This window comes from Diadema setosum, chromosome 22 (genome assembly GCF_964275005.1).
Source record: "Diadema setosum chromosome 22, eeDiaSeto1, whole genome shotgun sequence".
Classification (NCBI taxonomy): domain Eukaryota; kingdom Metazoa; phylum Echinodermata; class Echinoidea; order Diadematoida; family Diadematidae; genus Diadema; species Diadema setosum.
In genome coordinates, this window is record NC_092706.1 from 5,544,847 (window position 1) to 5,571,817 (window position 26,971).

At 37.1% G+C, this 26,971-nt stretch overlaps 1 protein-coding gene across 1 annotated transcript in view; it reads left to right on the forward strand.

Annotated features, from left to right (window-relative positions):
• Nucleotides 1-292: 292 nt before the first annotated feature.
• The window catches only part of LOC140245573 (gasdermin-D-like), a 46,200-nt gene continuing 19,521 nt past the window's right edge, over nucleotides 293-26,971 (forward strand). Inside the window, exons 1-4 of the mRNA XM_072325138.1 lie at nucleotides 293-590; nucleotides 15,509-15,647; nucleotides 20,929-21,097; nucleotides 21,953-22,169. Of these exons, the coding sequence (XP_072181239.1) occupies nucleotides 293-590; nucleotides 15,509-15,647; nucleotides 20,929-21,097; nucleotides 21,953-22,169 (823 nt within the window). The remainder of the gene's footprint in view (nucleotides 591-15,508; nucleotides 15,648-20,928; nucleotides 21,098-21,952; nucleotides 22,170-26,971) is intronic.

Genomic DNA, 26,971 nt, shown 5'->3' on the forward strand with positions numbered 1-26,971 from the left:
GCATTTGGAAGGACCAAAGAAATAAATGAAGCAGGATCTTTTACGTACGTGGGTTATGATTCGCTCACACCTCAATGCTCACACACGGGACTTTCGTTTCACGTCCTATAATCGGAGGGGCGACTAGATGGGATTACATAGCACACAACGTTTAGTTGCTCAGCAAGACGCACTAGACATCAAACCGCGGTGCCATTTGGTTGACAGATTACCTTCTAGGCCACCTTGCGGTTAAGAGGAGGACGAGGTTTTACAGAGATAAAAAAGGCCTATGATCATTCAATAGTTCAAGATGTGTGATGATGCCATCTTCAATTTGGCCGCAACTACGCTTGCAAAAGTCATGTCGATGGAACTCATCCCAGCAACAGGCTTGTTTGATGCCAAATATTGTACACCGGGTCATCTCATCGTAAAGAAGAACAAGAAGTGGTTTTGGCAAAGGGAAAAGATTACCCCTACTGCCTTCAAGCTCTCTGACATACTGGGACATGAAGACGTCGATATGAAGTTGGGGCCTTTCCACCTTCCTCCGATCATATCGAAGGATGAAGGAAAATTCGACTCATCACACAAGTTCGTCGCCAAAGGTGGGTGATTCCATGACATTGGCTCCCATGAGATATCTGCACGCTAAGCCAGACATAAATTATATCAACAAATATAACCCTAACCCTAATCCTAATCCTCACATCAAACTGAACCTAAAACCCTATAACAACCTAAACCCTAAGTCTTTGGAGAAAATAGGACCGGAGCAATGTCGCAAGAGCAAATTTCGTGTCACCGGGTGATTTATGACAACTCTGGTAAGTGAGTTTACATGCTCTTGCGTATAAACCCCAGCTGGTATTGATATAAAGGAATAAATCAAAGGTGTTTTATGTGTTTTATTTTTCCACCGAAGAATATATCTGGCTTGATAGCCCGTATTCACATGCGCATGCACTAATACCTGGTCTTTTATAGGGGTCCAGTTTGTGAGAGGTGGGACCACTGCACGGGGTTATAATGCACCGCCGATGCTATTTGCTATGGAGGAATAAGGCGGAATCTTTCACGTGCATGAACTGTGACTCTCTCACACACGGGGCCTCAAAGGGGAAATCCAGTCCAAATATAAGTTAGTCTGATAAGAAAGAGTAAATTATTATTAGTTCAACGGTATAGTTTTGATCGAATTAGGATGAAAAATAAGGAAGTTATGACATTTCGAAGTTTTGCTATTTTTGGGGGAAACGGTATCTTGAACAGTCGATATATGCAGATGGCAAAGTGAGCATGTCATGCCCTCACAATTTACCATATAGTTTTTACATAAAATTTTGAAATTTCCAGTTTTTCATTCAAGCGTATGATTATGCCCGAGGCTCACATCCTCGTATATCTAACTAATCACTATTCTGAAGTTATTCAACGAAGAATAACATTATGTTTTAGACTTCAATGACAGAAACATTGAATTTTCATCATTTTTCTTTTGTACACGATCAACGGAAAATAAATTGTGAGGGTATGACATGGTTAGCTAACTCATTTGCGTATTCATAACCACTGTACAAGAACTGTTTTGCAGAAATTGGTGTAGGGAGGGGCCGAATGGGGGCGGATGAGAGAGAGAGAAATATGGAGAAGGGCGAGATGATGTGAAGACGGTGTCTGTGTGTGTGTCTATGATGGAGATGGTTATACGGCACGCGGGTTCGGGTGGGAGGTCGTGCAGTCAATGAAGACAAACACTAGACAGGAGTCCTGTGAACAGCAAGCAGAGAGGTCATTTCTATTGACTCATAATAAAGTCACAACACAATTACAGCTCCTAAAATGTACTTTAGGAGAACCCTTGAAACACTATAATGTGCACATCATCAAATCCACACATGTTTAACACCAAAACAACTCATTCATTATAACACAAAGATGCCAAGTGAGTTATTGTCTCTATAACTATAAAAATCCACAATGGAGTATCAATAATACATTGTAGTATCATAACTAGTGAAAGCATCTGCCATATAATCAACTGTATGTGACGTAACTCTCCCTCTGGGTGTTATTTCACTTATCATGACTGTTAAAAACCACTATAATACATTAAACAGACTGTAAATGGCTGGATACAAAATGTTGTGGAACCATATGATACAATGTAAATGTGTTGTAACAATATCTGCTTTTTGAGACTTATATCTTACAACACTGTGATGTCTATTCACATAAAGGGCTCACTCTATGGAATAAAATCATACTCTCCACACTTCATGATAAGCAGCCAGTGTCATGTCCACTCTGTTAGTGTAATGTCAGACCCCATATAGTAGGATAAAGGCTTTTTACATGTGTGACTACCAGTCCTTGCATATACATATACAATACATATCTTATTCATCATTATTTGTGAAAAGAATAATACCTGTTTTGTTTTAGAGTCCAGCAAAGATCTGACTCAAACTATGCTATAGTTTGAATGATAATAAAAACAAATGAGACAGCAGTTCTCTCTTCACTGATTTGAACTGCTGAACAGTTTACCAGAGCCTGAATGCAATCCGTTATTAACACTTCCACATAACCTTTCTGTAAGATCATCTTTGCTCTTAGATAAAAGTCACGCGATATCATATGGATAAATCCTCTCTTCCACCAACCATTGATCCTAACATCTGCAGATCACTTCGTCACAGTCAAATCACCTATCCCTACTCAAAACAATTACTATCACACATCTGATCCATATAGGTCCCACTACATCAAATCTGGAATGTCGGCAAGATAAGATGGGGGTATAATAATGCTGAAAAATTACATTATACCAAACTACTGCGGATCTTACAACTTTAGATCACAGGGTACACCGACTATGAAAAACAAATGCAAACCTACACAATGTCTCAGCATAACAAACCTTAAATGATGGTAACGGCAGTGCAATACACCTGTATTCTTAACTCCTCCATTGTGTGTCAAAACTATTATGATCGATACTCAGGTAGCTTCTTAAATCTCTTGCTAGACGACACACTTACAAAATACCCTAGTCCCTATCAATACAGAATCTTACTCTATTAGGGGAAGCAAAAGGAATAATATTCCCTCTTACAACCTCAGTGGTATTACATCATAAACCCACAACACTGTACCTACACTGTACATCTCTGACTCTATCTCTAAACTCTTCCACCTTAAATGCATTACCAAAATGTAGTATAGGTAAATAGCTTCCATCAAAAACCATCAACTCAGCATCTTATCACACTATTATAGGCGCCCCATACTACACAGCACCATGTAATACCAGAGTACACAGATCACGCTAAACGCCCTATACTGTTACACAGCGCTACATAATACACTGTTCAATACCGTAATTGGTCACGTACACAAACCTACGCAGGCCTGCAGCCCTTGCATTGTACTACTGCACTACGAATACATTGTGCGCACAAGACTACGGCAGCCGCAATTAACTACATACGCCCGTACACACAACACACGTCCGTAGACTGAGTTAACACAGGTACGTACATACATAAGTTACCGTGCATTCAGTGCCACTGAACAAAACCACCATCAACCAAGACAAATAGAATGGCTTCATGTAAATTCTGACAAACACTCTCACTCCACATAATATGCCTGTTTGGCCCTTAAAACTCTTCATATCAATTACCAATACTGATAATACAGCACCGTAACATGTAAGCACTGAAATTCTTGAGTAATTTGTGACGTTCTCATTTCCATCAACTCACCTGTGAACAGCAAGCAGAGAGGTGCCTGCCACATGGGGGCGCCCCTCTGTTGCTGACGTCTCTATATAATTACCACATCCCCACAACTGCAAAACTTCAAAATGTCATAACTTTCTTTTTTTAACCGATTTCAATTAGATTTTCATCGTTGAACTCGTAAGATTTTATCCTTTCTTTATCAGACTAACTTATATTTGGACTGGATTTCCTCAATACAATCCGAGGCACAGAGTAATTTGTCTCTTGCTAAAGGGCGATATAGTTTGATACTCGATGTAACCCTCACGTCCTTAGGAAAAAAAAAAATATATCTAAAAGGTCAGAGTAAGGGGACTTTATAGGATTAGGCAGTCAATGAGACAAGACAATTACGGACCATCGAGATCGACTTATTTTGCATCCTTCATTTTTTTTTAAAGAAGACTCAATCACGGTATCATGCCCCTTGAAGCTAAAAGGGATAGTATAGTATTGGTTGAGATGGGCTTTTAACTTTTTGCGAGATACAAAGAAATCACATATGATATTGAACAGAGCATACCATTCTAAGAGGAATTAAAAGTCTATTTGATGAAAATCGGTATTGGAATGGCTAAGACATCCAAAAACAAAGTAATAAGCAAATAAGCAATAATAAAATGTGGGTCCCACCTTTCATAAAGATCGCTCTGTTTTGGATATCTTAGGCATTTTAAAATCAATTTTCATCAAATAAACATTGAATTTCTCTTGGCAGTACATGATCATTCACATTTTGTAAGAGGTTCCTCATTATCTCACCAACAAAATGTTAGAAACCTAAAGTAAGGTCTCAACAAAAACTATACAATCCATTTAAGTGGACTCAAATGGGAGAGAATCAGAATGGATGGAAGTTAACCCATAAAGTTTGTGCTTGAAATGATCATCTCGATCACGTCGATCGTCATCATGAAGTCAGTAAATGTAACTCTACAGCACATACTGAAATGGAGAAATATTGGATGGAACAGGTCATTTCAGTTCAATTCAAAGTCCTTTTATTTTTTTTCAGTGAAACACAATATACATTTACTCACTATTTTTGTAGCAAAGGGATAATGTATATACATGATACATTGCAAAATAAGCGGAATAATACAACAATATTGAAGCATTCATCGAAGCGAAAAGTACTTTATGTACAAAAAAAAAATGAAAAGACCCGCTACTGAGAAAACAGTGCCTCTAATAAGTTAGCCCTTCACATCTAAATTAAAAAAAAAGTATAACCCAGTCCAAAATAAAAAGAGACTTTCCAAAACAGTCTACAAAAAGCACTCGATTTTGGGAAAAATTTGTTACAAATTGATCCATCAATGTGCAAAAAATGGCTTTTGCTACTGAAAATGATGCTCCCAGGTTCGCTAGAAAGCGAACCTGACTGCCCTGCCAGGTTCGCCAAAAAGCGAACCTGGCTGCAAGGTTTGCCAAAAAGCGAACCTGGCTGCCAGGTTTGCCAGAAAGCGAACATGGCCGCCAGGTTCGCCAAAAAGCGAACCTGGCTGCAAGGTTTGCCAAAGAGCGAACCTGGCTGCCAGGTTTGCCAGAAAGCGAACATGGCCGCCAGGTTCGCCAACAAGCGAACCTGGCTGCAAGGTTTGCCAAAAAGCGAACCTGGCTGCAAGGTTTGCCAAAAAGCGAACCTGGCTGCCAGGTTTGCCAGAAAGCGAACATGGCCGCCAGGTTCGCCAAAAAGCGAACCTGGCTGCAAGGTTTGCCAAAAAGCGAACCTGGCTGCCAGGTTTGCCAAAAAGCGAACATGGCCGCCAGGTTCGCCAAAAAACGAACCTGGCTGCAAGGTTTGCCAAAAAGCGAACCTGGCTGGCAGGTTTGCCAGAAAGCGAACATGGCCGCCAGGTTCGCCAAAAAGCAAACCTGGCTGCAAGGTTTGCCAAAAAGCGAACCTGGCTGCCAGGTTCGCCAAAAAGCGAACCTGGCTGCAAGGTTTGCCAAAAAGAGATGGGCTTTTAACTTTTTGCGAGATACAAAGAAATCACATATGATATTGAACAGAGCATACCATCTAAGAGGAATTAAAAGTTTATTTGTTGAAAATCGGTATTGGAATGGCTAAGATATCCAAAAACAAAGTAATAAGCAAATAAGCAATAATAAAATGTGGGTCCCACCTTTCATAAAGATCGCTCTGTTTTGGATATCTTAGGCATTTCAAAATCAATTTTCATCAAATAAACATTGAATTTCTCTTGGAAGTACATGATCATTCACATTTTGTAAGAGGTTCCTCATTATCTCACCAACAAAATGTTAGAAACCTAAAGTAAGGTCTCAACAAAAACTATACAATCCATTTAAGTGGACTCAAATGGGAGAGAATCAGAATGGATGGAAGTTAACCCATAAAGTTTGTGCTTGAAATGATCATCTCGATCACGTCGATCGTCATCATGAAGTCAGTAAATGTAACTCTACAGCACATACTGAAATGGAGAAATATTGGATGGAACAGGTCATTTCAGTTCAATTCAAAGTCCTTTTATTTTTTTCAGTGAAACACAATATACATTTACTCACTATTTTTGTAGCAAAGGGATAATGTATATACGTGATACATTGCAAAATAAGCAGAATAATACAATATTGAAGCATTCATCAAAGCGAAAAGTACTTTATGTACAAAAAAAAAATGAAAAGACCCGCTACTTAGAAAACAGTGCCTCTAATAAGTTAGCCCTTCGCATCTAAATAAAAAAAGTATGTATATATATATATATATATATATATATATACATATATACATATGTACATATATATACAAATAAAAAGAGGAAGAAGAAAAAAAAACGGTCCTCAAATTATATGCTCCCAACTGACCTGTGGCGCTAAATCGGCAAAGCAAAAGAAAAAGCCACCCCCTCCCTCAAAAAAAAAAAATAAAAAAATAACAAACAAAAACAGGTCTTCACAATTTTTTGTTGTCAATGAATTATTTCGTCGACAAATCAGCTGACAAACTAACAGACAAACCAAAGTGAAGTACCACAGTACATCAAAATGCCTTCTGTAGCAATTATGGTAGAATTATGCTAAAAACAGGTAAATTATACTTACAGCATAATGCTACATGCTGAAGCGTCTAAAATTATGCCAGAAAGCACGCCAACTCTGGCAACATAGCATGTCACAAAAAGCCTATATTATAGTAAGCAGCAAAATCTTATTCTGCACTCCGACTTGCGCAGGCAATCATTGAAGGTAACCAAGATAATGCTCACGGAAGAGATATACTGTAGATAGATAGAACAGAAAGAGAGACCTGCAGAAGTACATGTATAGGCATATCGAGAAAATACTGTAGGAAAACCGAGGCAAAGAGGAACACAGGGCAAAGCGGAATGAACCTATGTATAATTACTTAATTTTGATTTGATTTGATTTGATTTGATTTCTGCATTTCTTTTTCATGCATAAGTGAAATACAAAGTCAATTGAACGAACTAATTGAACACAGTATGATTGAAGTTACAGTTAAAAAAGTTTATTCAAATATCCAATAATTTTTCTGATACAATGCAAAATGAAAATAGGCAGGCATTATTTCATGCATAATTATATGATATACAAACATAGGATCCCGTGTACCTGTCGTTTAAAAGACAAATAAAGCAACTCTGGATATAACAGAAATACAGGAGACCATCATCATAAGCAAACGCTTGACGAGGATAATGGCCCAAGAAATGATTTTCTAAACAATACGACATACTAAGAATATGATATTAAAGTCACCACTCACTGAATGGTGATAAAGAGAGAGAGAGAGAGAGAGAGAGCAGTCTTTAAAAAAAAAAAATGCAAAAAGCTCATGCACACCAAGAACTCTTTAGGGAGGCTGCATCTTTTTTTTTTTGTTTCGTTTTATTTCATTTCAATATATTTCATACTTCTCATAGGTATATATCAATATCACATGAAAATAATAGCACAGGCTTTGGTGTTTTGGTTTTTTTTTTTACCTTGTCAACAATGTACAAAACAAAACAAATATATACATGATGATAACACAATAGTTATAACGATAACTGGTCGAAATCGAAATGGGGTTGTACAAAGAGATCTAAATGAAAGCAAGCTTGTTTGGCCGTAAGCCCCGAATAATCAGTGTTTTTGAAAGAGAAACGGAGAGCGGATAGAAGTTCAAACCAGGTGATTTAATGGTACCCAGGGAAGCGGAGTACGCATGCCTATGATTAAAAAAGCAAAAGAATAAGAAAACTGAAAGAAAGATATTCCTTTTTTCGACATGTTCGTTAATTTATTGATCAGCAGTTGCGATCTTAACAAATTTAATTTTGTAGAGGGAGACAAAGTGAAGAAACTCGCACCTGAATAAGAAAACTATACTAAAATTTTGAACCATAATTATGACCGAGCTAAACACAAGAAAAAGAAAACGAGCTATCATGGTTTGTTTCCCAGATAGGACATGAGTTACATTGATAGGGCCTACTTTGGTATACACTAAACTGTTATTGCATTAAGCTATCACAAAGTTATGTTCAGCAAAACACAAAAGGTGACATACGTGTAGCAGCTTTTTAGTCATTTGTTGCCTGCCGTCAAGCTCTGGGTAGAAAGTGAGAGAGAGAGAGAGAGAGAGGCAGAGAGAGGGAGGGAGAGAAGGAGACGAGTGCGAAATTCCTGATGACGAATTCAGAGAGCGTGACGGCAAGGCCCTTCAGATTGCAATCTGCAGCATGTTTACATTATTACATATCTAGATATTGCAAATTCTTTCCGTGTCTGCAAGATATGCATTCAATCAAGACTCTTTTAATTTGCGTTTGAAGGAATATAAAGACGAGCACCTAGTTATTTTGGAGGAGAGGTCATTCCAGTATCTGGGGCCTGTATTTACACATTGTCTTTTTTTTTTCTTTATTTTTTGCGAAAATTGTTCGAGTCCTTGAAGGGTGAAAGGCGTCACTTCCCTCATGGAAAGAACACAGTTTTACCACACTATGTAACACAGTGTGCAACACAGTGTGGCACACAGTGTCGAACACAGTGTGGAACACAATGTGTAACACAGTGTCGAACACATGTGTTTAATATGTGTTTAATATGTGATTTTGGGACATGTGGTAACACTGTGTATTTACCACAGTGTGAAACAGAGCGTCACCACACTGTGCAACATAGCGGTACCACATGGTCCAAAACACATATTAAATACACTGTGTATCAAACCACAGTCTCACACACTGTGACAACAGGGTTATAACCACATAGTCCATTACACTGTGGTAGTCACCACATAATTCACCACACTATGGTGTTCACTACATAGTCCACCACACTATGGTATTCACGACATAGTCTACCACACTGTGGCAGTCACCACATAGTCCACCACACTATGGTATTCACCACATAGTCTACCACACTGTGGCAGTCGCCACATAGTCCACCACAGTACATTGTGGTAGTGACCACATAGTCATCAGGTGTATCGATACATATGTTACCACATAGTCATCAGGTCTATCAATATTTGTAATGCATGAAGGCACGGTTACTGACTAGATAACACTGTTATTGAATATGAAATTACCTTTTCATAACAAAATTTATGACATTGGGTATAACATGACATTATCAGACAATAGTTCAAAGGAAATCCCATCATAAATACTTCAAATTTAGAAGTATTATATGAATTTTCTAAAATTTAGGTTGCTTTTAATGAATATTCATGAGCTATGCAAAAATCTGTACCACAGGAATACCACAGGGATACCACAGTGTTACCACAGGAATACCACAGGAATACCACAGAAATACCACATGAAGTATCACATGCTGTACCTCAGCACTCCCACTTAATAGGTAATACTGTAGGAGTATAGTATAGGTTAAGTACTGCTTAAATCAATTGTCATAATTCACAGCATAACTCACCTATTTATGAGATTCTGGAATATGCGTTTTGTTTTGTTTTTGCTTTGTTTTTTATTCCAGTTGGTACTACTGTGTGGTACTGATAGTCATGTGGCATAGCATGTCAAGAAAAAAAAAACCCACAAGAATATCCTGTGTCATTTTTCTGTAATTAAAGTGTACAAGAAAGCAATTGTAAACACAGTTTGTATCCATGCTACTGAATATTCTCGGCACACTACCAGAGGAAATTATTGTGTACAAGTAACAGGCAATGAAGTGGCATTTGTACATGGTTTTGTGGTTTTGGAAGATGATAGTGATGTCTTTGCTCTCATTAAGTATGTAGAGCATGATGGCCCATTTGTAAAGAATAGAGACGGGGAGAACCATGCTGATGCTGGACACATCAGAGTAGTGAAACGTGTGACTAATAGATTGTATGCAATACCTCCTAAGCTGGTGAAATCATAGGAAAGCATGTGATTTATGAGAGAAACAGGGAAGTTATAACATGTCGCTTTTTGTTCTCTTTCCACAACTACAGATACCCCTAGTATTACGTCATTTCTAGTGTTTGATGTTATGCATCCGTAAACAGTATTAACACAACATTAAATGCATGATTTATTCATCTGAAGGTTGGATAAATGACACATATAGGTCATATTCTCACATTAAATGAATCTGTTCTTCCATGCCAGTATTTGAAATTTAAAAGATATCAACTGAAATTAGAAAAGTAAATAAGTATTGAACATTTGCAACTACCGTGTACTTAAATTGTGTTGTATATTGCCCAGCTATAAGTTATTGGTTTATTACTTCACTGGATAATAAGACCAGATAAGTTGCTTTACAAACTCGATAAAAATTTCTGGTAATTTGATACATACATGTACATTTATTAATAAACTACAATACTTGAATCCTTTGAACACACTGGTAAAATGCTCTCTCCCCCCTCCCCACAAAACCAGAAATAGCCTGGTTTTATAAGGATTAACATGTCATGTGGTAGTAAAAGATCTGAAATCCCATACTGACAATACTATAGCAAAGTTCAATATACACCACAATGTGGTAAACATGACTCATTGTGTGTCAAAGTACTAGATGTTTAAAAAGATAGTTTACGCTTTTGATTGTGAATAACTGAAAACCCATGAAAATATAACTTTCTACAAATTTACACAGTAGGTAGCTAATATAGGCATACAATTTTTTGTTGCATGCTGTTTCCTGCAATATTTTGAAACAGTACACAACAAAATTGTGCGTTATTCAGCAGCTACCCACTGTGTAAATTTGAGGGAAGTTAATTTCATTATTTTTTAGTTATTCAAAAAAAATGTAGTGTTTTTCCTAAACATCTAGTATGCGGATATTATTGTGTTAAATCAATGATCTGAAATCCCACTGTGTAACAAGATTATGGACACAGGAGTACACATATTTCTATATATACCACACTGTGTGTTCAGTATGCCAAGTATGTGGAGATGATGTAGGTGAATGATCTGAAACCCACAAAGTGACAACACCGAGCACAGGGTTTACACATAGTTCAATATATACCACACTGTGGTAAGCACAAGTCACAGTGTCCGGTATGCCAAGTCTGTGTGGATTATGTGGTAAATGAATGATCTGAAATCCCACAGTGTGGCAACACTATCAACACAGAGTGTACACATAGTTAAAAATGTACCACACTGTGTCAAACATGATTCACAGTGTGTTCAGTATACGTCATCTATGTGGGGATTATGTGGTAAACCACTTAAACTGAAATACCAGACTGTGGTAGCATTATGAACCAGGGTTTACACATAGTTCAATACATACCACACTGTGGTATATGTGTACCACTCTGTGTTCAGTATGCCAATAATGTGGTACACTATGTGATCTCAAATCCCACACCGTGACAACGCTGTGACCACAAGGTTCTCACATTGTTTACACATAGTTAACTATGTGAACACACTGTCGTAACACTATACCACACTGTGGTATATGTGTGCCACTCTGTGTTCGGTATGCCAGTTATGTGGTACACTATGTGATCTCAAATACCACACTGTGACAACGCTGTGACCACATGGTTAACACATATCCCCACAATTGAAAAGAAAAACAATAAAAAAATCAAAAATCCGTGGATAACAAAGGGAATTTTTCGCTCCATTAAGAAAAGAAATGTTTTATATAAAAATAGTTTACGGCATCCTGATAATGATAATGTTAATCGATATAAATTATACAGAAATAAACTTACACAGATTATCAGGCTTTCCCGCAGAATGTATTATACGGAAGCTTTTGAAAATGCTACTGGAGATATGTCAGCCACTTGGAAGGTTATTAATGACGTCATTGGTAAGCAAAAGAAGGTGTCAACATCTCAAATTACGAATAATGGACAAACGTTTTGTGATCCTAAAGATGTAGCATGCTGTTTTAATGAGTATTTTGTTAATGTAGGTCCTAGTCAAGCTTCTAAGATTGATCATACACAGACAGATTTCTCGCAGTACTTGGGCACGTCAAACGATAATTCATTATTCTTCAAACCAACAGATTTTAAAGAGATCCTTGATATTGTGCATTCTATAAAATTTAGTCATACGTGTGGTCATGATGAAATGAGCACGTCTTTTTTGAAACAGATTGTTGGGAGTATATTGACACCTTTAGTACATATTTGTAATTTGTCGTTGTCAACTGGTGTATTTCCGAACGCATGTAAAATTGCAAAAGTTATTCCAATATACAAAAAAGATGACTCTTCTTTTGTTTCGAATTACCGACCTATCTCTATTCTTCCTAGTCTTTCTAAAGTCATAGAAAGACTTGTTTATAACAGACTGTATGATTTTTTGTTACAAAATGATATACTGAACCAAGACCAATATGGTTTCAGGAAATTTCACTCTACTGATATGGCACTAGCCCAGTTGTATGACAGAGTGTCGACTGCCCTAGCTGAACAAAAACATGTCATTGGTGTGTTCATGGACCTAAGCAAGGCATTCGACACTCTTGACCACACTATCCTTTTACGCAAATTACATTGTTATGGAGTTCGTGGCATTCCACTGAAATGGTTTGAAGATTATTTATCAAATAGACAGCAATACGTATACTATGAATCGGTAAACTCTGAAGTAGTACCCATACACTGTGGCGTCCCACAAGGATCCATATTGGGACCACTACTATTTCTAGTGTATATAAATGATATTACAAATTCCTCTAAGTTACTGCAATATATACTGTTCGCCGATGACACCAACGTATTTTGCTCCAATTCTGATTTTCAGTCGCTTTTAAGAACTCTTAATACTGAATTGCCGAAATTATCTACATGGTTTAAGAGCAATAAATTGTCACTCAACTTAAAAAAGACAAATTTTATTTATTTTCATAATAAGAAGAATAAAAATGAAATGCGCTACTTGAATATAATGGTGGATGGTATATCATTGGAGCAAAAAGAAAGTGTCAAATTCCTTGGAATATATATCAGTGAAAATATGAAATGGAATGCTCATGTGCAATACATCTCAGATAAAGTGTCTCGTAACGTTGGTATACTCTGTAAGCTTAAGTATTATGTCCCAAAGAATATTTTATTTATGCTTTATAATTCGTTGATATTGTCGACTATCTCATTTGTAACATTGTCTGGGCAACTGCGAAAAGTCACATTGACAGTATATTGCTTCTACAAAAGAAAGCTATACGTATATGTACCAATTCAGGCCATCGGGACCATTCGGATCCTTTGTTCGTAGAATTAAAAACACTAAAGGTAAATGATATCAATTTTCTGCAAAATTCACTTTTTATGTTTCGTTTGTACAACGGTCAGTTGCCATCTTCTTTCCTCCCATTATTTCAGTTAAACAAGGATATACATTCTTATCCCACAAGGCAATCTGATAAATTTCATCTACAAAATCCTAAAACGATGATGGCTCTGAAATCTATCAGACACACTGGACCTGATATTTGGAACTCTCTTCCTTCAGAAATTCGAATTTTAAAGTCTATGTATTCTTTCAAGAAAGCTGTAAAGACAATGCTGCTTTCTGGATATCAGTGATCTTGTGTGTGAACGGGCCTATTAGGCCCGTTCACACACAAGGGAAAAAGTGCGATTTAAAAATCGATTTTCTTATCGCGATCAAAATTTCGAAATTTTTTCCAGTGTGGACAGAAAAATCTCACTAATTACCGCGATCCTTATCGCAATCCAACTCGCACTATTAGTGCGATTTTTCAGAATAATCGCGATTATTTTGCCAAGCGTCGTGTGTGTGAGCGCGATCGAGATTCGGAAATCGGTATTTTTAGTCCCATCGTTCGTAGCGCGTGCGAAACTCTATTGGGACTGCGAGGTCAGTCTTCGGTCATGCAAGATTCGCGCATGCGCAGTTTGGCCACTGATCGTTCTTTCCTTGCTGCGAAGTGCGATTTTTCCCTGTGTATGAACGGTCGAAAAAAAAATCGAAATTTGGATCGCGATTGAAATTTCGATTTTCGTTGTTTGTGAACGGGCCTAATGTCATTGCAATTGTATCGTATGTGAAATTCTCTTGTTGAATTATCGCTGTTCAGAAGTTATTGCGTAATGTTATGTAACCGACCATGACCTGTAAGTGTTCACCTGTACCTCGGTGAGAAAATACTTTGCTATGCTTTACTATTCAGTGATCCAGGTGATCTAACTTTGTGTATAGTGAAAGCAGACATACCTCTCCTCTCTCCTTTCTCCTATCCTATCTCTATGCAAGTCATCCCTCCCCTTATTTTCCTATATGTTATGTATTATGTACGAGGGCTGCATGCAAATCAAGCAATGCTTAAGCTGTAGCCCTTCTGCGTTATTCATTGCATCACTGATATGTTCTGTTGTACATTGTAAAGGCAACGAAGAAACTGTATTGCTGTACATTCCAAAGGTAATGAAGAAACTTACCTTGTTAGCACTTAATGTTTATGTATATCCATTTATATGTATGGTACCAACAGTGTATATGATATATGTGTATGTAACTGCATAAGCAATGATATAATGCAGGAACCAATAAATCAAATCAAATCAAAAAAAATCAAATCAAAACATTGTTTACACATAGTCAACTATGTGAACACACTGTGGTAACACTGTGTTTGTTCCATAAGGGTTTGGCTGGTAGGATAACTGTGAATCAACTTACTCTTTCTGTACATACAAGTAAAACATCCGGCAACTTCTTGACGAAAATTCTTCGAGTCCGTGGAATGCGATAGGCGTCAGTTTGGCTGGTAGGATAACTGTGAATCAAGTTACTTTTTCTGAACATCAAGTCTAAATATCAGGTAACCTCTTGGTGGAAATTGATACATAGGCCTAAATATGATATCTGAACCAAGCAAAAGGTTATGTTTTAAATGAAAAAGTTTGTTTTTTAATGCCTCTAAAAAATGATATTATATTTTATGCCAACTCGGCGTGTTTATCTGAAATATCTCGAAAACCAAAGTTATGATACATCGGCCTAAGCGGCAATAAAATGGTAGGGCCTATATCAGTGCTTAAAAAAAAAAATTGGCCGACGTCACTGTGATGCATGTCGGGAAAATACACCTATGATTGGCTTGATCCCAACTTCCTTATTAGATTGTAAAGGAAACAACTTCAGTCTCTTTTGGAATACACAGAAGGACAATTCCCGTCTTATATACCTTTATGGAGAGGTCAAATAATTTGGGGCAATGTAAATAAATATAGGCCTATTCTATACACTAACATCGACCCCCTTTTGTACTTTTGTGCTTTCTAGGAAAATCTGAGGCATCCGTGCCTCAATACGTAGAAGTGGAATTGGGAGGCGGGAAATCAGCCACCATATCGTTCGATCTCGGCGACATCGTTGATAATTCTCTCGATGTTCCAAGCCTTGTGAACGCTGTCAGCAACAGGTAAATTACAGAGACAGAGTTTTACAAAAGACAGAGTTTTTAAGTTTTTGAAGGGGGAGGTGAAGCAGAAAGAGAGGGTACGTCACTTTCTTTATCACTGAACTTGCGCTTCTAACATTTCAAAGGTACAAGTGCAGGGCAGAAAGTCGTCTTCTATTTTTTTTGTGTGTGTGTGTGGGGGGGGGGGGGGCTCGGAAGGCTTTTTCGGTAGGTCACTTTCCTCCCTCTTTAACTTTCCGCTGATGAACACCCTTGCTCTGTGGTTTGCTGCATAGTCAGGCAAGCTCACGACCATGTGCTAATTTACGACCCTATATTCCGAACCGTCTGTAGCATTCCCTTTTACCCCTCCCTTCATGTTTGTGTAACTTCATTGAAGCATGAAGGCCATTGTATCTACCAAGTTGGGCAAGCGTCGGGAAGCTAACTGGCTTCTTACCTACTATCCCTCTTACTGGATAAAATGGAAGCATATTTTCTCGAGCAGGCGTAGATCATTTTTACGCATGAGATGTCATATGAAAGGAAAAAGAATGGATATTTAGGCTATGATTTCATTTTTTTGAAAAAGATTTTAAGAAAAAGCCGGAAAACTCATTCAAAGTTGCCATTTGCTCGTGCAAATGAAAATTGAGTAGCATTACTGTCTACTGTTGTAACTCAGTCATGCATGAATTTTGAACAATGAGTTGTGCATCAAATGAAAGAAGAGAGGTAGGCCTATATCTTTCCATTCGTGCACATCTCATAAAGCGAATATGTGATTATGATCGCAAAGAATTGCAGTGACAATCGGTTTCGTTTTTTCTGGGACACGCTGTACAGGGATCGAATGTTTGCATCCCCCACTTTTTGCATGAAATATAAGCTGGGAGCACGGAAGTGGCAGCAAAAATATGAAAACTTAGTCAGCCGACTTTCGGCGGAAAATCACACCTCAAATATAATGACGACTTTTTTGCTGTTCTTTCTCTTTTATTTTTACTGTTTCCCACGCGAGAGAGATTTTGCATTTTCAGAATTGGAATTCCGCAATCTGGTTCACACTTTGGATGACAATTTTCTGTCAAAAAAGCTAGAAAATCTCCTCATTTATGTACGGGGAATTATGGGGGGACAAAATGACATGTTTGCCCCACCCCCAACCCCCCCCCCCCCCTCAAGGATCGACGTCCCTGCGTTCAAGGGACTTTTGCATTCTTCGAATACAAATACAAATGAACATATCTCGTAAACACATTTTTGACTGAATTCGGAAAGCTGTCAATCCCCAAAGTGTACTAAAGTTTTTGAAGGTGGAAACCTGAGCAAGGAAAATGGGATTTCATCGGGATGGAATCCCATGACACATTACATGAAACATTTTGAAATCTGTCGATCTAAACGTTTTTAAAGGGAACCAAGCGGGGGAAAGGGTTAATTGAAAGAAGATGTCCCCTCCCATTAGACGGAACTTTAATTTGTTAACTGAAGTGACAAACCTGGTGCACACTTTAGATGAAATATTTGATATCTGACAATGAAAAAGTGCACTAAGTCTATATAAGAAAAGGACCGAAAGGGGGAGGGTGTGGGAGGGGGATACCCCCTCCCACGCCAGAAAGATTTTGCATTTTCAGAATTGAAATTCAGCAATCCGGTGCAGTCTTTGGATAAAATATTTAGGCAGTTTTTTTTTTTTCTATCAAAAAAGCAAGAAAATTTTCCTCATTTCAGGAATTATTGGAGAACAAAATAATATGTCTCCCTCCCCCTTCTCCATAATCGACGCCTCTGGATACGAGGGAGCTTTTGCATTTTTAGAGTTCAGATTAAAATTACTAAATCTGTCGATCTAAAAGTGCACGAAGTCCATAGGAAAAGAACGGAACGAGGGAAGGGTGTGGGATAGGGTATCCCCCTCCCACGCGAGAGATATTTTGCATTTTCAGAATTGAAATTCAGCAATTTGGTGCACACTTTGGGTAGAAAATTTGGACAATTTTCTATCAAAAACAAGAAAATTTTCAGATCTTTGGAATTGTGGAAGATGGGGGCAAAATTATGTGATTGCCCCTCCAATAGTTTCATGGGGGGGGGGGGGGAGGGGCAACCACCCCGTGCCCCGCAGGATCGACGCCCCTATGGAGGAGGTTACCCCCCCCCCCCCCCCCTCCAGCATGAGGGAGATTTTGCAATTTCAGACCTGTACTTCAGAGATCTAGGTGCACAAATTTTTATGAAATATTCCAGTTTTGTTTCTGTCAAGAAAGTAAGAAACATTTGTATTCAGGAAAATGTGCTGTTAAAGGAGGGGGATAGGCCCCCTTATTTCGGGGGGGGGGGATGATTGTACAGGCCATCCCCCCCCCTCCATATTTCTCTGGGCCTTTGGCTGTTTCAGGAATCAATTCAATTCAATTCATACATTTATTCAGTAATAAAAAATCGTTTGGATATGTATAAAATGTTTACAAAATGTAGCAGGTACACTTCTGAGAAAGCCAGAGGCTTGTTAAAAAAGAATGTACCCTTGCAAACAAATCAAACACATGTTGCAATTTAAACATTGAAATACCAAATGATAAAAGGAGCTCAGAGAGAATAAAACATAATAAAACAAGCACAAAATTAAAATTTACAAAAGTTACCGATAACATCAAGGGAACATGGAGAGAATAAAACATGCTAAGACAGAGGACAAAACAAATAACAACACAATGAAGCAAAGCAAACAAAACAAAACGAGGTATAGAACGATACTACAAAATATACGTGTTAATAGTACGAGAAAGCATTACCGATTGCATCACATGTAAAATACATAATAAAAAGATGTAATTCAAATTTCCTATTTTGACTAAAATGAGGAGAAGGCAAGAGCATATCGAACTTTTTTCTTGAAATTGTGCAGAGGCAGCTTTTTAAGATTTTCTGGAATCCTTTTGTGTCGCAGCTCGTCTTTTTCCCTCTTTTCCTGCAGATGTACCTCGGACGGGTTCTCCCATGACAGTGTGATCACACGAGAAAACGAAAAAAAAAAATGCATGTTTACAGTCTAGGTTTGTTTGAAAAGATTTTATTTTCTGCATTTCATATTTTCTTTCAGAATAACAAAAATAACAAAGGCAGGTTCAATTACACAAAATACAATTCTGAAAATTATTGACATATTACATAGTAAGTCATATTTTGTATGTAAAGACAAATGAAACGTTAAATAACATACAAAATGTTTATATGGCCAATAATGACTTAATTCACAGTACAATATATAATATATACATATGATGCAGAGGGCCGCCGTTATAAGCCGTGCTTGAACAGACGGACAGCCAGAGTTAAATTACCATTTTTTATTGTAGTACTTGAACACTAATACAGATGGGCCATGTTAAAGTGCGTGTAAATCCAGTTTTATACAATTACTTGGTAAACAGGAGTGGTGCCTGTGAGTGCGTGTGCAGGTGATGAAGCGCGAAAGTGTTGATGGTCAGCACTTCTAAGAAAATGATTGGATATGTTATAATATGGGCGAAGGGTTAAGCAGCAAAGTAAAAGAAAAGGAAAAGGGGGTGGACCAAATATTGCCTTGTTGTTGAGTATAAGAGGTACATGTTTAATGATTACTGTACCGTATGATATTGTGCCAAGAAATATTTCTTTGTATTTGCCTTAAAGGTGCTCCGTAATAGAGATTGTTATCTTGATGGCAGTTTTATTGATGTTAAGCAAATATCTTACTAAATCTAATATGAAAATGTAGGGTATTTCAAGGTGAAAAAAAAAGAATAAATGGGAGTAATGTCATCAAGTACATTTCCAAAGCAATTAAAGTGAACATCACGTAGACACGGTAGACTTTACGCAATAAAGATTTTGCATTCGGCAGTAATTTTGGAGTAGTTTCCACGTGTAAATGAACTTAGTTGCATTGACTTCTATCATTTCCTTTCAATTTAAATAAGGTAAGATTTAATACACCTCAAAATGAACAAGAAAGAATGAAAAAAGATACTGTAATAACATGAAAGAGACTAGGAAAATTCTATTTTTACTGAAAGACAATCTCTAGCACACCTGGGAGAGTAGCTAGCATTTCCGGCTTCGGGCTCTGCGATAGGGTTTTGATTGACATCGGTACTCAGCCAATAAAACTTCGAGATTTGACTATCAGGCAACTGTTTTTCCACGCCCGGTGCCTGACGCCTTTATTCGGATGTTTCTTTGTAGCCGTATTAGTCGACTACCACTCTAGTCCACTTTCTGGACTGTACTCACAGCAGTGTCCCTATACCACGGCCGTTGATGGTGTCTGAATTACATAAAATTGTCGATTCTAATACTGTGCTGGTAGATTTTGACCCCGTTTACAGTGCGGGGCTGGGCCGAGCCGCGGCCGAGCCCAGCCTCAATTGCGGGGCCGATACCCCGTTTACAGTCACAGTGCGAGGCTCGGCCGTGGCCGAGCCCGCCTTCATTTCAGTGTAAACGCGCAAAAGGCCACTCGTACACGCATACATACAATGTGGCCATGTACTCCACACTAAAACACCCAAACCACTGATTGCGCACGCTCCACCACTCGGAACTCCCGGAAAAAAAAAAAGGGGGGGGGGGCACCGTTTCATAAGGCTGTTCGTAAAGTTACGCACGACTTTCCGAACGACTTAAATATGGCAAGCCAATGGCGAGAAGTGAAATAAATAGATGATAATCATTATTCCTACATGTTGAGACACACATTTTTAGTTGAAAGTGTATTTTTGCCAAAATGTAAATGACATAGTGACATACAGTCGTACTTTGATAAAACGTAAAGGGAAAAAATGGGCACACACATTGGCACTTCATATTCCAGTCTTCCGTAACTTTATGAACAGTTTTATGAAACAGGGCCCTGGACAACGTCCGTGGTAGGCACACTGCTGGGAATACAGTCCAAGAAGTTGACTACCTCAAGAGCAACAGGGAAAATAAGAGATACTGATGTTTATTCCCTAGACACTGACATTTTCATTCTCCTGATGGATCTGTATCGCGTGTCGTCTTTGCTACATTACTGAAAAAGAAATAGAAAATTATCTATGATTGCGATTGTTGAGAGATAATATAGCAGACAAACTTCTTTTAGGTCAGATACGTTCCAGTTACAAACTTCTATGTGTTCATTTTGTGTGGTCCTTACTATTGAGAGTAGCGGAAATTATGCAATACATTCAATTCAGTTTTTTTTAGAATTGTTTTGCTTTATACATTCAAGAAATTAACAGTAATGTTCTTGGGGTGATTTTTTACTCAGAAAAATAGATCCTTCGCATGAATTAGTTCGTGAGGCAATGTCGGATTCTCGGAATTCCCTTTGCGTGGTGGTGACGTCACTCAACAATAAATCGGAAGTGGATGTGAAAACCATACACACTGAAAAGGCTGACGGCGACGCCGGTGTTGGCGTGGGTGGAGTAAATATTGTAAGTAAGAAAACGATGTATACAGACACAGGGCTGGCGGAACCGGGGGGGGGGGGGGATGAGCGGGTTAGGGTCCCAACTTTTTTTCAACAATACACAGGAATACATATGGTGTAGCCACTTTTTACCCCTCCCCTTTTCTTTTCTTTTTTTTTTGTTTTTGAAGGAAGTGACATCCGGAGATTGGAAGTTGAGGGTCCCATGTCGTTCAAGCTATGCTTTTCAGTGGAACCCTCCATTTCCATTCCCATCCTTATCTAATTTGTACTGTGCATGTGTATATATTTAAAAAGTACATTATTATGTTTTCTTCATTTTTGTTACTCATTATCACTTGTATTTTGTCAATTTTCATTTTTGCAATAATATTATAAACATGTTCTACTTGTACATTGTAAAATGTAGGTCCTCCATGATAAGAGTTAATTGTATAGGCCTGTTGGAGTATGCTAGAACAGTTTTCTTGTTTTTATTTATTTATTTATTTATCCATTTGTTTGTTTGTTTATTCACTCATTTACTTTTGCTAATACTCTGCTTTGAGAAGTCGACTGTGTTGTGCTTGAACCATTTTAATGCCATGGGATGATGATGTACTTTGTTTCTCTCCGGGTGAAACAGTAAACAATGTAATGTGTGTCTGTGTGTGTGTGTGTGTGTGCGCGCGCGCGTGTGTGTGTGTGTGTTCACACGCACACACACACAGTTTTTCTTTTATGGTATTCTTTATTTGAATTCCATTCGATATCAGGCCCATGTTCACATTGACATAAATACGAACAAAAATAAGCAGCTGTATTCTTTCTCTTGTGCTGCTAAATCACATTTTTTTAATACATCTTTTACGTATATCAGGTTGACGTTGATGGGCAAGTGCTGTCGAAGGACGCACAATGCCTGCAGATTCCCGCCAATACCGCCATGGCATTCCGTATGCACGATCTACTCATCAGGGCTGACAAAACCATGCAGTTTCTTCTGCTTCCGAGCAGTGAGGGCGGTTTCGAGAAAATGAAACATCGACATCGAAAAATCGAAACAATGACATCGACTGGAGGTCATGATATTCAGAGTAAGTGAACTTTTCCCTGCTATTTGATATGCCCACTTATATAACTCCTCAAAGTAAGTTCTGCAATTAAAGTTTGATATTTCATATTTCTCTTATACCCGCGTTATCTGCATTAAATATGACATCATAAGAAAGCCTGATTAATTATCTTTAAAATGACATCTCACTTGCTATGATTGGGTGTTCTTGAAATGTGCAAAACAGCTGAGTTCGGGGACAGATCAAAAGTGAAAAGTCGCAACCATTCTGCTATTGATAATGTACAGCTTTGATGAAAAAAGGCCACTGGAATAAGCAATGCTGAAATGAGAGCACTCTCAAAACTCCCATTTCCTAGACATTAGACGGCTCTTTGGTCAACCTTTGTGTTTAATTTCAATCTGCATATACTTCTGCAGTTTTTAATTCATGGATGAAGACTGGAATGATATCTCACAGTGCATTCTTTTCAAGCACATTCCTTCCATGAAATGACAAAGCAAATGGGAATTACACTGTTTAACATAACAATGTTTGGTCTATTTTGCAACATTTCACATTTGATCTTTCCTCCTACTCAGTCATACTGTGCATTCCAGGAATGCCTAAATAAAGAAGTTAGTTGTCATTGTGAAGAAAATTAATCAGGCTTTCTTATGATGTCACATTGTAATGAAATGATGTAGTTTGAAGAGAAATATGACGCATCAAATTGGAATTGCATGACTTATTTTGAGGAGTTTAATACATACCAGCGGTACCTCTTCCATATGCATTGTCGGAAATGAAATAATATTAAATGAATGAAATGAAATGAAATGAAATATCTTTCTCCTGATTATTAGACGCTCAGGGGGAAATAGCCGAATTGATATGAAGGTATTTTTCTAGGCCTGTCTATTGACTCAGAGGTGTACAGTGAGACAGCTTTTCGGTCTATTAGATTCACCCTCTCCACATCCTCAATTTGGAATCCAGTTCGTAATACAATCACGTATAGGTTTTTTCACTATAAATCAAGAACAATTTGTGTTTTTCGGTTACCAGGGCCGTAAATAGTTGAACGAAATTGTTTTTCATGTCTAAAGGGGAAGTCTGTACCTGTCAAAAATTAGTCTAAAAAGAAAGAAAAAAAATAATTAGGGAAATGTTACCTCTTTCTTTTTAGACAACAATTAATTGCATGGTCTGCAATTCTATTTTAAAGATACGCCCCTTCCTATATCATGTTTATGACGGGTTTTATTTAATTTCTACAAAAAGATTTTTGTTTTCAAATTATACTTTTCCTGATGACATTTTACATTTCAAAGGAGACACTGTAAATGTCGCTGTATAGTGGCAGCAGAGGAAATTTGTAATAATATCACACATTGTATACGATCTCTACTTGGAGAGAGTAACGAAGACATAAAGAATTTCAATGCAAAATCAGGTATATTCATTTGTCTCAAATTGAGGCATTTCAAGATTAATAGAATATATCTCAGCATCAAGAAAATAATTGAATACTTATACATGTGTGTGATAGCATCATCTACTACGTTTATTGTAATCGATACCGTAAAACAGAAGTTTTAGAGGAAATTATAATGGAAGATCAATTGGGGTTTATGAAAACAATACGTATTATTGATGATATGATTTTCCATACTTCCCACCAGGTCATTTGGTTGCAATTGATTTCGAAAAAGCCTTTGATTCGGTTGCTCACAGTTATTCATAACAGGTCCTGTTACATTTTGGTTTCGGACCTGTATTTCGAAAATGGATTTCTACCCTTTATAATAATGCTCTCAGTTGAGTTTTTAACGGGGGTAAATCGACAGGGTATTTTAAGGTTGAAAAGGGAGTTCGACAAGGTGACCCACTGTCACCCTATCTGTTTATTTTATGTATAGAAGTGTTAGCACACTCGATAAGAAAAGACAATGAGATTTCAGGGTTATTTTTTGGAGAGAATGAAGTCAGGCAGGTGCTTTATGCGAGTGATATTACATTCTTAGTACAAGATGTTGAGTCAGTGAGGAGAATTGAATTGATATTTCATTGTTTTCAGCAGGTTTCTAAACTTAAATTTAATAAAGATAAGATAAAAGAGTTAGAATTGGGAAGTAGTAAAGATAGCGTTTATAATTTTTCTTTTGGACAAAAAGTGGGGGAGTTAAAGACTTTAGGGGTATATTTCACTTCGGATCCAGATGTGAAAGAAAAATTGAAATATAAAGAGATACTTAGTAAAATAAAGAAATTATTGATATGGTGGAAGCAACGAGATTTGACATTAGTTGGTAAAATTCAGTTATTGAAGACTTTTATTTATTCTAAGTTCATATATCGGGGTCTCTTATCCCTTTGCCAGAATGGATTTATAACGAAATGGAAACGGTTGTCTGGGAATTCATTTGGCAAGGGAAACCAAAAATTAAAAAAAAACTGTGTTGGTATTAGATTATGAACAAGGGGGAGTAAGATTGATGCATTTTCCGTCATTGATAAATGCTCAGAGAATAATGTGAGTTAAAAGGTTATTTAATGGTAAACAAGAAATGAAATGGAAACAGTATTTTGAGTTTGTTACTAAACATATTGGAGGTAAATTCACATTTTTTTTTTGCAGTTATTTTATTTATCTTTTGAATTTGTCTATACCGGAATTTTACAGGGATCTGTTGAAAACATGGGTGAAAACAAGGGAATTTAGGGGTAATTATAATCAAATAAGGAAGGAGGTATTTTTTTAATAATAAAATGATCCGTATTGAAGGAAAATGTAGCTATAATGAAAATTTGTTTTTGAAAAAATGTTTCAGATTGGAACATAAAATCAATATCAATACGAATGGGGAATTACTTTCAGTGGAAAGTACTTGTAATAAAGGACTTAATTATTTAGATATTTTGAGCATTCACAAGATATATGAAGCGCTTCCAATTGGGTGGAAAAAGAATGCAGAGAACACAGAGGTAAAGAATGATATAAGTGTTGATGAAATTATTTTTATAAGAAATGGGGAGAAAATTCCTGTGGAAAAGATTACCTCCAAAGATATTTATGTTGAATTGGTAAAGAGAAAAAGTGACAATTAGTTGGTGAAGTATAACTTTTTTTTTAATTTTTGTGATTTTTCTAATAAAGATATAAAATGTATTTTTAGTAGGATAAGAAGTAGCACTTTGAGCTCTGTTTTGAGGGACTTTCAATTTAGATTATTGCATGGAGTAGCGTACACAAATCACTTATTTCAGTTTAAGTTTGTAAATGGTAATTTATGTTCCTTTTGTCATAAAGAGGAAGAGACGTATAAACATTTATTTTATACGTGTACATGTGAATTCTCTAGGAAGGTTTGGGAAAAATCCAGTACTTTTTTTTATTATTATTATGTTGACTTGCAACAGTTGAGTTGGGAAGAGATTCTTTTTGGTATAGAGTTACAAGACAAAGAAAAATCTCATTTAGTTAATCATGTTATGATTTTGGTGAAGAAATTGCTCTTTTTAAGAAGGAAAAATAAGACACCCCAACGGAATATTTCATTAAAAGTTTCGTAGAGCAAGATAAGTTAGAAGAAGAAAAGTTAGCAATTATACGTAATACGTTTTCAATACATTTGCAAAAGTGGGAAAACTGGAAAAAGAATTGAGAATTTGTTTTTCTTTTGTTTAATACAGTAGGGCCTACTGCACATCCACCTAGAAATGCCTTTCGACGCACTCGTACTGAAATATGTGTTATAATGTATGTCAGGACATATATGTTTTAGTTGTCTCTGAGGTTTTGTTGTGATGGGGGATTTTGAGGGGGGAATGGCGTAGGGTAGTAAGGGGGAGAATGGACGAGGGTAAGGGTGGTCTTGGTGGTGTTTCTTTCTTTTTTTACAGGAATAAACTTCAATCAATGGATATTGATATTTAAAGTTGGTTACAATGAATGTTGAAAAAGATTTTTGGGGTTAGTGATTTAGATAATAAAATTTGTAATGTAATGAAAGAATCAAAAAAAAAATCAAAAAGAGAATGTGGGGTTAGTATAGTGAAAAAATACTAAAAAAAGAGGTATGTATATGGATTATGAAAAAATGTATCAGAGTGTAAAGATTACGAAATTGATGTTAAGACTTGGTATAAATCGGTCTATACAATTTTGTTTCCATTAATGAAAATGATTACGAAAGTAATGTAAAGATTTTTGTATAAATTTGTTTGTATATTGTGATTCTCATTGATGAAGAATGAAATATTCTTTAAAAAAAAAATCGGTTCCATCGAATTTCGTTACAATATATCATGGACCTACTACACATGGACATTCATTGTTGCTTTAAAGGGCCCAGAAATCCAAATGCATGTTGATTTGTGTTGATTTATGATACCCTCAACATCACTTTTGCGGTGAAACGAATATCTAGAAGCATTCCATATATTTGTAACGATTTTTTCTTCTATTTTTCTTCAGATTACTTGGGAACGCCCACAAAAAAAAATCGTTCCAAACCAAACAATATTAATATTCTTGAGATGACCTCATCTGTCAATCATTGCTAGAGTACTGAAATGTTTAACAAAAGACATTGGAATGCACCTTCCTCTTGGCTCAGCATTACTTGCATGTTTCTGTCGTATTAATGTGACTAACGAAAGACATGGCGTCCTACGTCCTTACATGGTTGTAATTACTGGCAAACCAGAGTATAGTGGGTAGGAAAAAAGGCAGAAAAACGGAAAAGTAGGTTGAAAGATTGTGCGCCACCCCCCGGGTCACAATCACAGCATTCCTCACCCGTTTCTGTCATCCAAGTCCTTTCTTCTCTTTATACGTA